Consider the following 11,393-nt stretch of genomic DNA (forward strand, 5'->3'; position numbering starts at 1 on the left):
ATGAATACAATGCGACAAATCCTATATGGTGATTCTTAATAGACCATACAATAGGAAACAACATCAACAAGGAGGAAAATCTGTTTCCGTGTAACCCAATCATGATCATAAGGTCCAATCTCATCAATTACAACCTGAGCAATGTTAGCAACAATCTGTAACAGAATCACAATCTGATAGGAATGGGCTGGGCCCCACAAGTGATGAGGGGGATCTCGTAGTAAATAGAGATGAGGTGGGGTCTAAGCAATGGCAAGTATATGTGAGAAAGAATAAGAAAGGGGATGCAGAAAAATAATGATTGCCTAGCTGGCATAGGGAGTTAATATTCCACTAATAAATAGGAATTAATATTCCACTAATAAAGGGGAGTGTGTCCAGAGATAGCTGGATGGTTTTTATTTCATTTTTCAGTTACACCTTAGAGGTTGGGCAGTAAGATAATTGTTTTCTCTAACTGAGGAGCATTAGCTCTGGAATCATTTTCTGTTTTCTTATCAATTAATACAATAATTCTTTTCATCTAATTCTATCTTATCTCTGCTCTATCAATTGGTCCGACCTGCTACGTTCATGCAAACCAGAATGGACGCAAGAATCACCGGAGTGGAGGAGCGTTTGGGACGTGTGGAGGACAGCATTGAGTCTTTACGTGACTTCATTGGTTCTGAAATTCAGAGGGCTTTGACGGCGGTTCAAGACAATATTACAGCGGTTCCCTCGCCGTTAGATGAGTTCCGTTTAGCTGCGAAGAAGGTGGAATTGCCGGCGTTTACCGGTGATGATCCAGTGGCTTGGGTCACTCGAGCAGAAACGTATTTCGACGTACAACGCATTTCGGCAGACGTGAGAATTCAATTGACGAAGCTCAGTATGGAAGGTCCTACGATTCATTGGTTCAATTTATGGCACGATTCTACGGAGGATCTGTCTTGGGAGAGTTTGACGGAGGCGTTGATCGTTCGTTTTGGTGGTGGTCGTTTGGAGAACCCCTTTGAAGAATTAAAGGAATTAAAACAATCTGGATCTGTTGAGGATTACATTGCTGAATTCGAATTGTATTCTTCACAGTGTGGCCGTTTACCAGAACAACAGTTTCTTGGTTATTTCATTGGTGGTTTACGTCATGACATTCGTTCTCGTGTGCGTACCTTCAGGCCTCGTAATCGTTACTTAGCGATGCAAGTGGCTCGTGATGTTGAGAGGGAATTTGCTGCTGTTTCGGGGCAGGGATCTGAATCTGGATCTCGCTACAAACCGGGTCAAGGTTCTTGGGCCCGATTTCAAAAACCTAATTGGGCCAATCGCGAAGGGGAAGGGAACAGATTTGCAAACCCTAACCAGACTAGTAACAATGTGGGTAAAATGCGTACAGGGCTGGGTCCTGGATCTCAAACCGGGTCAACACACCCTCCCAATTCTACTCCTCCTTCACGTCTTAACTCTGGTGACGTTTCACACCGTCACTCACGCGGCGTTCGCCATTTACCAAGCGCAGAGGTTAATGAGCGTCGCGAGAAGGGACTCTGTTTCGTTGCAATGAACGATGGGATCCCCTCCATCAATGCGCAACGAAGCAGTTACGATTGATTATCTTGGGGGACGAAGGAAGTGGTCAACGATGAAGGAGAGATTGTGTGCTGGGGGCCAAGTCAGAAGAACTTTCCTCTAGTTTGCAGTTCATTATTTGGAATTCACATTGTTTGTACAGGTTCCATCAACTTGGAAACCTGCCCTTGAGGATTCCTCAACATTGGAGATATTTTTTGATTATTATGCAATGAATCAACCATTTTCCAAAGAGGTTTGTTTCTGCTAGTATACTTTGATATGAGAGTCAATGCTTTCTAAGAACTTTAATTGAATACATTATTTTGTAAATGCCTTCTAAAAAACCTGTCTAGATCATCTTTTATACTCACTTTTGTTTGATTGTGATAAATTTACGTTTCACAAGAATTCCCTATTTTGTGCCAAAGTTATTTTTTCTCTTTATTTTGCTTTTTTCCCTCCACCTAAGTAGTTAACCCTCAGCTACCTTACAAAGGTCTTAATTTTTCTGTTAAAATTATTGATTTATCTTTCCTAAATTTTAATATGACGTGTATTCGTAGTGTTGGTGTGCATATTGTATTTGAGTTTGTTGCATGGTGCTTTCTTTACTTTTACTTCTGATGCCTGAAATTGTTGCTTCTTTAAATACTATGACATGGTTTGTTATCCTCTTCATACGTTACTGTTAAGAATGATTTTGACCTGTGCTGTTTTTCAATGTTCAGACTTACTGAACTTGTGACTTGTGAGGTATGATATTATATGATCAATGAATATGGACTTTGAGAATTTTCTTTTTATTTTATATTTTATCTTATTAACTTACATTTTTAACCTAAACATAAATTTGTCTCTGCATTTGTGAAGTTTATTTGCACTAGTTCCTTTGTTTCTTGATTTCTACAACGACGGCAAAAATTCTGAATTAGAATATAGTATTATGTTTTATCTATCAGTATGTAAAGCAACCTCTGTATATTATGATTTTTTCACATTATTTTTTGTAGGCATTGGAGTGCTTGTTGCGTCTTGCTTCTACCAGACGATCTTTGTTTTCTGATGATACTGCCCGATTAAAGTTTTTGTCACACTTAATGCAGGGCACCAAAGAAATTTTGCAAACTGGAATAGGTAAAATTGGATTATACTTATTTTTGCCTCCAGCTTAGACAATCTCTTTATTTACATATTGCAGTCCAAATAAAAGACTTGGACAGTTGCTAACTTTTGGACTTATTATATATACACAATTTTAGAACATAGCTTATGCTTTAATTAATTGTAAAACAGGTCTTACTGAACACGATAACTATCACACATTTTGTCGGCTTCTTAGCCGCTTTAAAGTAAATTATCAGGTGAGTCAAATGCTCTTGCTGGTTCTTTCTGTATCTCGGATATATACCTGTTTCCTTTAATTGTTGTCTGATTTAGAGAGAAGACAAATGAATCATTTGAATATTGATAATTGTTTTTTGTTCAATGTTATCAAATAGCCGCTATAGCGCTATAACATAGCGGAATTCAATCTAATCCCTATTGATCTGTGGTACGCTATTTAGTACAAAGTATTGTCAAATACCACATTAGTGACAAGGTTTTGGACTCCCAAAATGCTTGGCTCAACATTTCTAGCCTGAGTACTTGAAGCCAAAGCTTGCATGCGATTGATGGAACTGAAGAAGAAAGTGTCTTCTTGCGATACTTGTTGAGACGTAGGTTGTGAGCAAGGATTAGTGCTTATGCTTCCTCAACGGAGATAGGATTACCTCTGGTCTTGCTTTCAATAAGTTTACATGATCAAATTTTTAATGAAGACCTTCAAGAACAATATCAATATGGTCTTGCGTGGAAACTGTTTTCATACAATTGTAGACATGGTTTTTTTCTTTCTAGGATCGTCAGTTAACAATATGCACTCTGGGTAACTTATGGAAGTGGATATCACACTTGAGACTGAAAATATATTGTATATTCAATGTATTAGACTGAGGGTAAAGTACAATATATATACGTGAGGTTGGCCTAACCAATCCCTCAAGATTAGGGAATATAATCAACTAAGAAAGGAAACAAGGGAATAATCCTGTAAACTACAATCGGAATAATATCTCGAGGATACTAATAATAATTATAATATCTCAGACACTCTAAATTATTCAAAACTACAATCAAGATACTTGAAGATATTTTTAATGTATTTTACACTTCCACATGAGGTACCTTGCTATTGTTACTCTATTCTCAAATAAACTTTATTTGTTGATCAGCAAAATAGGTTAAGAAAACTATGGTGACCGACTTTTCTCTTCACTTCTGACTTCCTAATATCTTTTGCTTGATTTATTTCACTTTAGTATACAAAAGTAACTAAATCATAATCTCTTGATCATGAACTCCTACTGGTCTGGTTACCTTTTCTAATGAAGACAGTCTCTTACAATTTTTTTTATTTTTTTTTTTATTTTTATTTTTTATTTTATCTCTGCTGTAGTTATCAGAACTTGTGAGTGCTGAAGGTTATAGTGATTGGATACACTTAGTAGCAGAGTTTACCTTAAAATCTTTGCAGTCTTGGAAGGTATGTTTCTATGACTTTTTTAATATGTTCTCTACCTCGACTGAAATATACATTTTGTTTGGTGAAAGACATGAAGTGTATGTCAGATATTCTGAATGATTAGAGGGTCATCTAAACTGACATATATTTCCTTTCTCATTTTTTCTTGTCTTGTTTTTCTCATCTTTAGAACGATTCTTTTGCCACTATTTTGTTTTCATATTTTCCATTGATAGTTAATTTAATAATTGCATTTTTTTCTTTCAGTGGGCTGGCAGCAGTGTTTACTACCTTCTAAATTTATGGTCTAAATCAGTGACATCTGTGCGCTATCTCAAGAGTGACAAACCTAACCTGCTAGAGGAATATGTCCCTAAAGTTATAGAATGTTTTGTGTCATCGAGATTTGATTCATTACAGGTCAGGTGCTTCTATACTCTTTACAGATATACATAAGTGAGTCAAGTATTTTTCTCACTTTGACCTTTATTCATCCATTTACTACAGTCTGAACTATCTGATGAACTCGGTGAAGACCCACTTGACAATGTTGAAGTACTTCAAGATCAGCTTGAATTTTTTCCTTACCTATGTAGATTTCAGGTTCATGCTTTTTCATTCTTCTCCTGAGTTTCATGTTATTATGTATACAAAATTATATTCTTAGAATATCATGGAGTTTATTCTCCGAATAACCGTCTTTACTTTTGACTTCTTTATTGATTCGTTGAATTTCAGTATGAAGGTTGCAGTTCATACTTAATGAAGATAGTGGAGCCTATCATGCAAAGCTATATGGTATTCTTTTAGTGGCGGTTCTTCATAAAGTTTTTCAGGTTATTTGTACAATTGTCATAAAACATTCTGATTTTGTACTATATATTTTATTTATTTATGTGTAGAAGGAAGCAAATCTCCAAATCCCCATGGATAGTTATGAACTTTCTATAACAGAGTCCAAACTTGCTTGGTTCACACACATAGTTGCTGCAATACTCAAGACAAAGCAGATGTCTGGTTTTAGGTAATTGCTAAAACAGTTGCTGAAAACTAAGCACTTTTGGGAAATTAAATGTGAAGTTATCTATGGTTTCTTTATTACAGTGGAGAATCACATGAGATACTCGATGCAGAGATTTCAGCATGTGTTCTGCAATTGGTAAATATTTCTGACAGTGGGATTCACAATAAGGTATATGAATATTCAAGGATAAAATTTGGTGTATCTTATAATATTTGAAATGCTGCATGATCTTTCCTGTGGCATATGTTTTTTTAGTCTTGCTACCCAGTGGGTTCTGGTTGAAGAATAGATGTATAGATTTTTTTTAATAGTGTAGAAATATTTGCTGTGTTGATTCAATTGGTAACAGTTGAGAAGTATAAGTTCAATTGAAATAACACAGGGAGAAAAATCCCTTAATCAAAGGAATTAGAACCCTGAAGAATAAAAAAAGGAAGGTAAATCCACAGACCTAGAATTTGATTAATCCTTACATGAAGAATAAAAAAGGAAGGTTAAGAGGGAAGGTAAATCCCCGGACTTAGAATTTGATTAATCCTTACATTAACTCTAGGATTTTATCTTTGTAATTTATTTAAAGTCATAATAAAATCCTGACATTCTTAATTTATTCACGCTCCTCAAATTGGTGCAAAGATATTGTAAGAAAAGTAGGGTAATGCTGTTGTGTTTATTCATCAGCCTAAGGCTGGTTTAAATAGAGAGACTACGAGAGTTCTCTTCCTTGAATCAAGGAGCAATTTTAGGAAACAAAAATAAAACATATCATAAGATAAAAATAAAAAGTTGCATTATTAAAAAAAGAGAGTCAAGGGTTCTTCAACACCCCTCCTCAAGTTGGTGTATAGATAGATATCTATCATGCCCTACTTGGTTATCAAGTGTTCAAGGACGAGTCTGGTCAAGCTCTTGGTTAAGATATCTGCAATGTGTTGACGTGAAGTCATAAAAGGTAGACATATGATTCATGTATCTAATTCTCCTTTATGAAATGACAATCAATTTCAATATGTTTGGTTCTATCATGTTGAACTAGGTTGTGGGCTATGCTAATGGCGGCTTTACTGTCAGAATATATTTCAATGGAAGCTCAATTTTCATCTTAAGTTCTTCAAGGGCTCTGTAATAGTCCTTCACAAATTCCTTGAGCCATTGCCCTAAACTTGGCTTCTGCACTACTTTTTGCTTCATCTCCTTGTTTTTTGCTTCTCCATGTCACAAGATTAGGTACAATATCTAGAGGTCGATATTCTGTTCTAACTGAACTTTCCCAGTCTGCATCCATAAAGATAGACATTTCTTTTACAAGTCTTCTTAAAAAATAGACTGCCTCAAGATATTCCTCATAAGGAGAGTGCATAAATTGACTCACAATAATGACTGAGAAGGTGATGTCAGGTCTAGTGTAAGACAAGTAAATTAACTTACCAACCAATCTTTGGTATCTTTTGGTGTCAACAAGAACACCTCCTTCTCCCCAAAGTTTTGTATTAGGATCCATGGGGTTTCAGCTGACAACCACTCGTTATTGTTTCCTTCAATAGACCTAGAATGTATTTTTGTTGTGAAACTATAATTCCGTTCTTCGATCGAGCAACCTCCATACAAGAACATATCTCAAGGATCCTAAATCCTTTATTTCAATGTCTTCAGTGAGTTTCTTTTTTATTCTTCCCATTTCAATTGTATCATCTACATTGAGGACAATATCATAAACATGGACAATCGGGGCAGAAAATTTCCCATCAGGGGAGAATTTGTGAATAAAGTGTGGTCAATTTGTCCTTGAATGTATCCTTAGCCACATCCAAAGTCTGGTAAAAATCAGAAACATGATGCTCAATATCTGAGGATTGGTGAGAGGATTTTCACCATGCCTTAGAACAGAAATTTGCTTCATGACACCGCGGTATCTAGCTATTATATGAAAAAACTCAGTATTTCTATCGCCATGCATATGCCAATTCAACCTAGATTTTTTGTACCAGTATTCTTCCTCAATTTTAAGATTGCGATGGAGCACCAATTGTGCATCTTTTTGTTGAAGAATGAGATTATTGTTGAAGAAAGATACAATATCTTGATGTTGGGCTTCTGTCAGTAATAGAGTCTGCTCAATTCACAACTGTGTACACTTCAAATCCTGTTTTTTCAGTTTTCCCAAAGAGTAGACCTTTTGCTGATATACCTTTTAGGCACCAAATAATCCTATGAACAACCTCTAGATTTTCTTCATATGAAGAATGCATGAATTGACTCACCATTGTAACAATCAAGACAATATCTAGCAAGTGTAGTACAAATAAATAAGTTTCTCGACCAGCCATTGGTATCTTCGATAATCTACGGGAACACCTTTAAAATCTCCAAGCTTGGTCTTGATGTCTATAGGAGTGTCTGGGTGCAGTTGAAATCGGAGAGAATTGTTATAAATATAGTCTAGCCATATAGCTGAAATAATCATTAGCAGCAGAGAAATTCATAGCAAGCAATTGAACAAAGTAAGGTCTGTTCTTCTAAAAAACTGCATTTAAAAGCTTCAAACCAATAATATCAGAGACTCAATATTTAAACTTGAATATGCTTCAAGGAGAGAGAATGCTTCATGGAGAGAAAGACAAGATCAGTACATATGGGACAAAGATGGGGCCAGTCTATCTAGGAAAAATTGCCAAAATAAAGTGAGTGACGAAAATGAAAGACACCGTCAGAATAACCATCAATAGAAGAAGAAGATATCACTAATATGATTCATATGTAGGAAAAGGACACCACCAGAAGGATTGTCGGTGGGAATAGAAGCTACTCTTATAATCTATTAGTAAGAACTAAATTGCTTGACAAACACCGGAGAAGAAGCAAAGCCACTCAAACAAAAAAAGCCATGATCGATCAACAGAGTGAGAAAGTGCGTCCAAAACAGGAGAGATAACGGCTGTTTGAACGACGCATATTTTCATTGATCAAAATTGGAAAGTAAAGGAAGATCTGAAACCGTTAGAGAGAGAGTGACCATGCCCCAAGAAAGTAAAAAGGAAGTCCAAAATGTTAATTACACCCAACAGAATCAAAAAAAATTTCACCCCAATACTTGTTGGGTACCCTACATCTGCTTTACTCTGTCCTTGCTAGTACAACAAATGTGGTAGATTTGACCCTAAATTTGCAAAGAAGAAGGTCAATGAATACAATGCGACAAATCCTATATGGTGATTCTTAATAGACCATACAATAGGAAACAACATCAACAAGGAGGAAAATCTGTTTCCGTGTAACCCAATCATGATCATAAGGTCCAATCTCATCAATTACAACCTGAGCAATGTTAGCAACAATCTGTAACAGAATCACAATCTGATAGGAATGGGCTGGGCCCCACAAGTGATGAGGGGGATCTCTTAGTAAATAGAGATGAGGTGGGGCCTAAGCAATGGCAAGTATATGTGAGAAAGAATAAGAAAGGGGATGCAGAAAAATAATGATTGCCTAGCTGGCATAGGGAGTTAATATTCCACTAATAAATAGGAATTAATATTCCACTAATAAAGGGGAGTGTGTGCAGAGATAGCTGGATGGTTTTTTCATTTTTCAGTTACACCTTATAGGTTGGGCAGTAAGAGAATTGTTTTCTCTAACTGAGGAGCATTAGCTCTGGAATCATTTTCTATTTTCTTATCAATTAATACAATAATTCTTTTCATCTAATTCTATCTTATCTCTGCTCTATCAGGTGGGCACACTACGCACTTGAACTCTGTTTTAGTGGATATGATCTTTTCAAAAAAAAATTGTCCATCCCTTGTAATATTATTTTGGTTCTTTGTATATATATAATGTAACAAAAGTCTACTATTGACATTGACAGGGAGATTAGCTATACTTAACCATCAGATGCTGTTTGGAAAAAGGTTTATCTTCGAAGTGGCCTTGGTAAGAAGGAAAAAGAATACACTCAAGGCTGGAGTCTGAAAGATGAGCCACTTTGTAAGCTTTGTCGAAAGCAGTGCATGTATGTCCCAAACAAAACATGTATTGCTTTTAATATTTTATATTAGTGTACAATATACAATTAATAATTACACTTTCAGGGGTAATAATGCCAAGACACCTGAATATTTTGAAGATCTTTTTTGTAACCTTGACTGCTATCAAGAGTATCGTATGAGAACTAGCAGCCGATTCCTTCGTCAGGTTATTCAAATCTGAATGTTTTGATTAATTTTTTTTTTATGTAATTTTCATGTCTTTGAGCTAGATTTTGAAGTAAGTGATATGAAATATTCAGGAACTTTTCCAAATTGAGCAAGGTGTGTGCACAAATTGCCAATTAGACTGTCATAAGCTTGTTGTGCATATAAGACCTTTGTCCTTGGAAAGACGACAGGGGTACATTGAAAAAGTAGCACCAAAAATTGCAAAGCGGAAGAAGATGTGAGTTTATAATAGTGAAATACCTAAAGTCAATTCTGTTATAATTTTAGCAAACAACATTCCAGGCTTGTAAAAAGACTGACTGTTCCAAAGCATTAATAATTTTGCTTATTATCTGGAGTACTCTTTTGAAACACTAGTTGATTATCTGCAGGCTTGAGAAGCTTGTCAACGACCCAAGTGAAGGCAATGCATGGCATGCTGATCACATTGTTCCAGTATATAAAGGCGGAGGTATAATTTCTTTTAAAGTCCAATCCTACATGCTTCTGTAAGAATTTTAGTATCAATTTTAAATTGTAGTGACCTGTTATTCCAGAAATGACCATTGATACTTCCAACTAAGATTTTGATATGCTCAAAGGAAAGGCCGATATAGAAATCTGGTTTTATGGGAAACATTCATCTAGTCAGCTTGTATTTGTAAACCGGGTATTAAGATATAAATATGTCTGCAAATAGTAGATGGGGCTACCATTAGCAACCCCTATAGAATTTTTTTCATATTTTCTCTCTCAAAATGTTGACATCCTGAAGTTAACTTCCAGAAACTGTTGACTTATGATGTGGGGTAATTTACCATCTGGAAGTTAACTTTCAGAAATTTAACAATGTTTCGATATTAACTTTCGAACTATTTGATTAGTTTTGTCAGGATGCAAATCTCAGATGTCTGGAAGTAATATCTCATTTTATTTTTTAAAATTTGCAGCTATTACATATTTTAAATTTTGTACTAAATTTGTTTGCTCATTTTTTGACATATTTAAAAGTTTTTAAATTGTCACTTATTTTTCGAAATTCTCTGAAAATTGCACATTAAAATAAGAAAATATAGAATGCATACATAAATAAAAGTCAAAATAAAGAATACAATGTTGGTCATGTCTTCTTTCTTCTCAGCTGATTGTGTCCTCCCTGTAATTTCCTCTACCTGCTAAAAAAAGTGACATTTTAGCTGTGTTTGAGTTTATACCTGATTTAATCAATTCTATAGGTGAATGTAATCTTGAAAATATGAGGACTCTTTGTGTGGCCTGCCATCATGACGTTACTGCTGTACAATGTGTTGAACGACGCATTATAAGAGCAAATGCCCGGAAACAACTAAAAGTTTTGATGAATGCCATGAAAAATAGTATTGAGGTATGTAGTACTAGTAAGCTTAATTCTTTCTACTGATGCATTGACACACATTCTCTTAAATATGAAAATTAATTGAAATTTCAAAATAAATATAATTTGTTTACAAGGGTATTTTTGCCATTTACATATAATATATCATATCTTTATTTACATTCTAATAAATAAAATAGAATTATTTGGTTACTGATGATATTTTAAAAAAAATTTAAATTGTTTATCTAGTACAGTCAATGAATAGTTTTAAATATAAAATTATTTCATTACTTATTATATTTTAAATATTATAAATTATAAATATTTTTGTTAATTTATAATATTTAAAATATAAGTTAATTTAAAAAAAAATTAATATGTTTCACAATGATAATTTTGTTATTTAAATATAATATATATTATATCATGTCATGATGAGATGTGTACCAAATATATGACAATAAGGTGTTATCTTGTTGGTTATCATGTATGTATCAAATACAAGATATGATAATGTATATCCTATCCTTATCCAGCTTTACATCCTTTATCCTATCATGGGCATCAAACGAGCCCTTATGGTGTGCAGTGTGTTAGTTTGCCGTAAGTATTGGATGGCTTATCTGTATGTTATCCATATGTCAAGCATTTATCCCGTTTGGGTTAGAATAAGATTTATATTCAAAGTTTGGGTTAGAATTAGAT

General features: G+C 34.7%; 2 protein-coding genes across 2 annotated transcripts; both read left to right on the plus strand.

The window, feature by feature from the left end:
- The first annotated feature begins 1,621 nt into the window (after positions 1-1,621).
- LOC101489958 (uncharacterized) lies at positions 1,622-8,685 on the plus strand. Its single transcript, XM_012715441.3, has 10 exons — positions 1,622-1,651; positions 1,712-1,804; positions 2,562-2,685; positions 2,845-2,912; positions 4,049-4,135; positions 4,382-4,534; positions 4,622-4,717; positions 4,853-4,912; positions 5,017-5,138; positions 5,219-8,685. The coding sequence occupies exons 1-10, from the start codon at positions 1,622-1,624 to the stop codon at positions 5,352-5,354; spliced, it is 969 nt and encodes a 322-aa protein (XP_012570895.1). The 3' UTR covers positions 5,355-8,685.
- A 343-nt stretch (positions 8,686-9,028) lies between these two features.
- LOC101488757 (uncharacterized) lies at positions 9,029-10,805 on the plus strand. The gene is made up of 5 exons (XM_073368206.1): positions 9,029-9,147; positions 9,227-9,329; positions 9,424-9,569; positions 9,724-9,803; positions 10,567-10,805. Coding segments are annotated over exons 1-5 (516 nt in total). The 5' UTR covers positions 9,029-9,145; the 3' UTR covers positions 10,752-10,805.
- The last annotated feature ends 588 nt before the right edge of the window (positions 10,806-11,393 follow it).

This window comes from Cicer arietinum, chromosome 5, assembly GCF_000331145.2.
Source record: "Cicer arietinum cultivar CDC Frontier isolate Library 1 chromosome 5, Cicar.CDCFrontier_v2.0, whole genome shotgun sequence".
Lineage (NCBI taxonomy): Eukaryota > Viridiplantae > Streptophyta > Magnoliopsida > Fabales > Fabaceae > Cicer > Cicer arietinum.

What these genes read in the sequence shown, in the direction of transcription:
- LOC101489958 (XM_012715441.3), top strand. Translation starts at nt 1,622, where the DNA reads ATGAAGGAGAGATTGTGTGCTGGGGGCCAA. An exon ending in ATCAACCATTTTCCAAAGAG is followed by an intron (nt 1,805 to 2,561) that starts GTTTGTTTCTGC and finishes TATTTTTTGTAG; the next exon opens with GCATTGGAGTGCTTGTTGCG. An exon ending in GCTTTAAAGTAAATTATCAG is followed by an intron (nt 2,913 to 4,048) that starts GTGAGTCAAATG and finishes TCTCTGCTGTAG; the next exon opens with TTATCAGAACTTGTGAGTGC.
- LOC101488757 (XM_073368206.1), top strand. An exon ending in ATTGCAAAGCGGAAGAAGAT is followed by an intron (nt 9,570 to 9,723) that starts GTGAGTTTATAA and finishes GATTATCTGCAG; the next exon opens with GCTTGAGAAGCTTGTCAACG. An exon ending in TCCAGTATATAAAGGCGGAG is followed by an intron (nt 9,804 to 10,566) that starts GTATAATTTCTT and finishes TCAATTCTATAG; the next exon opens with GTGAATGTAATCTTGAAAAT.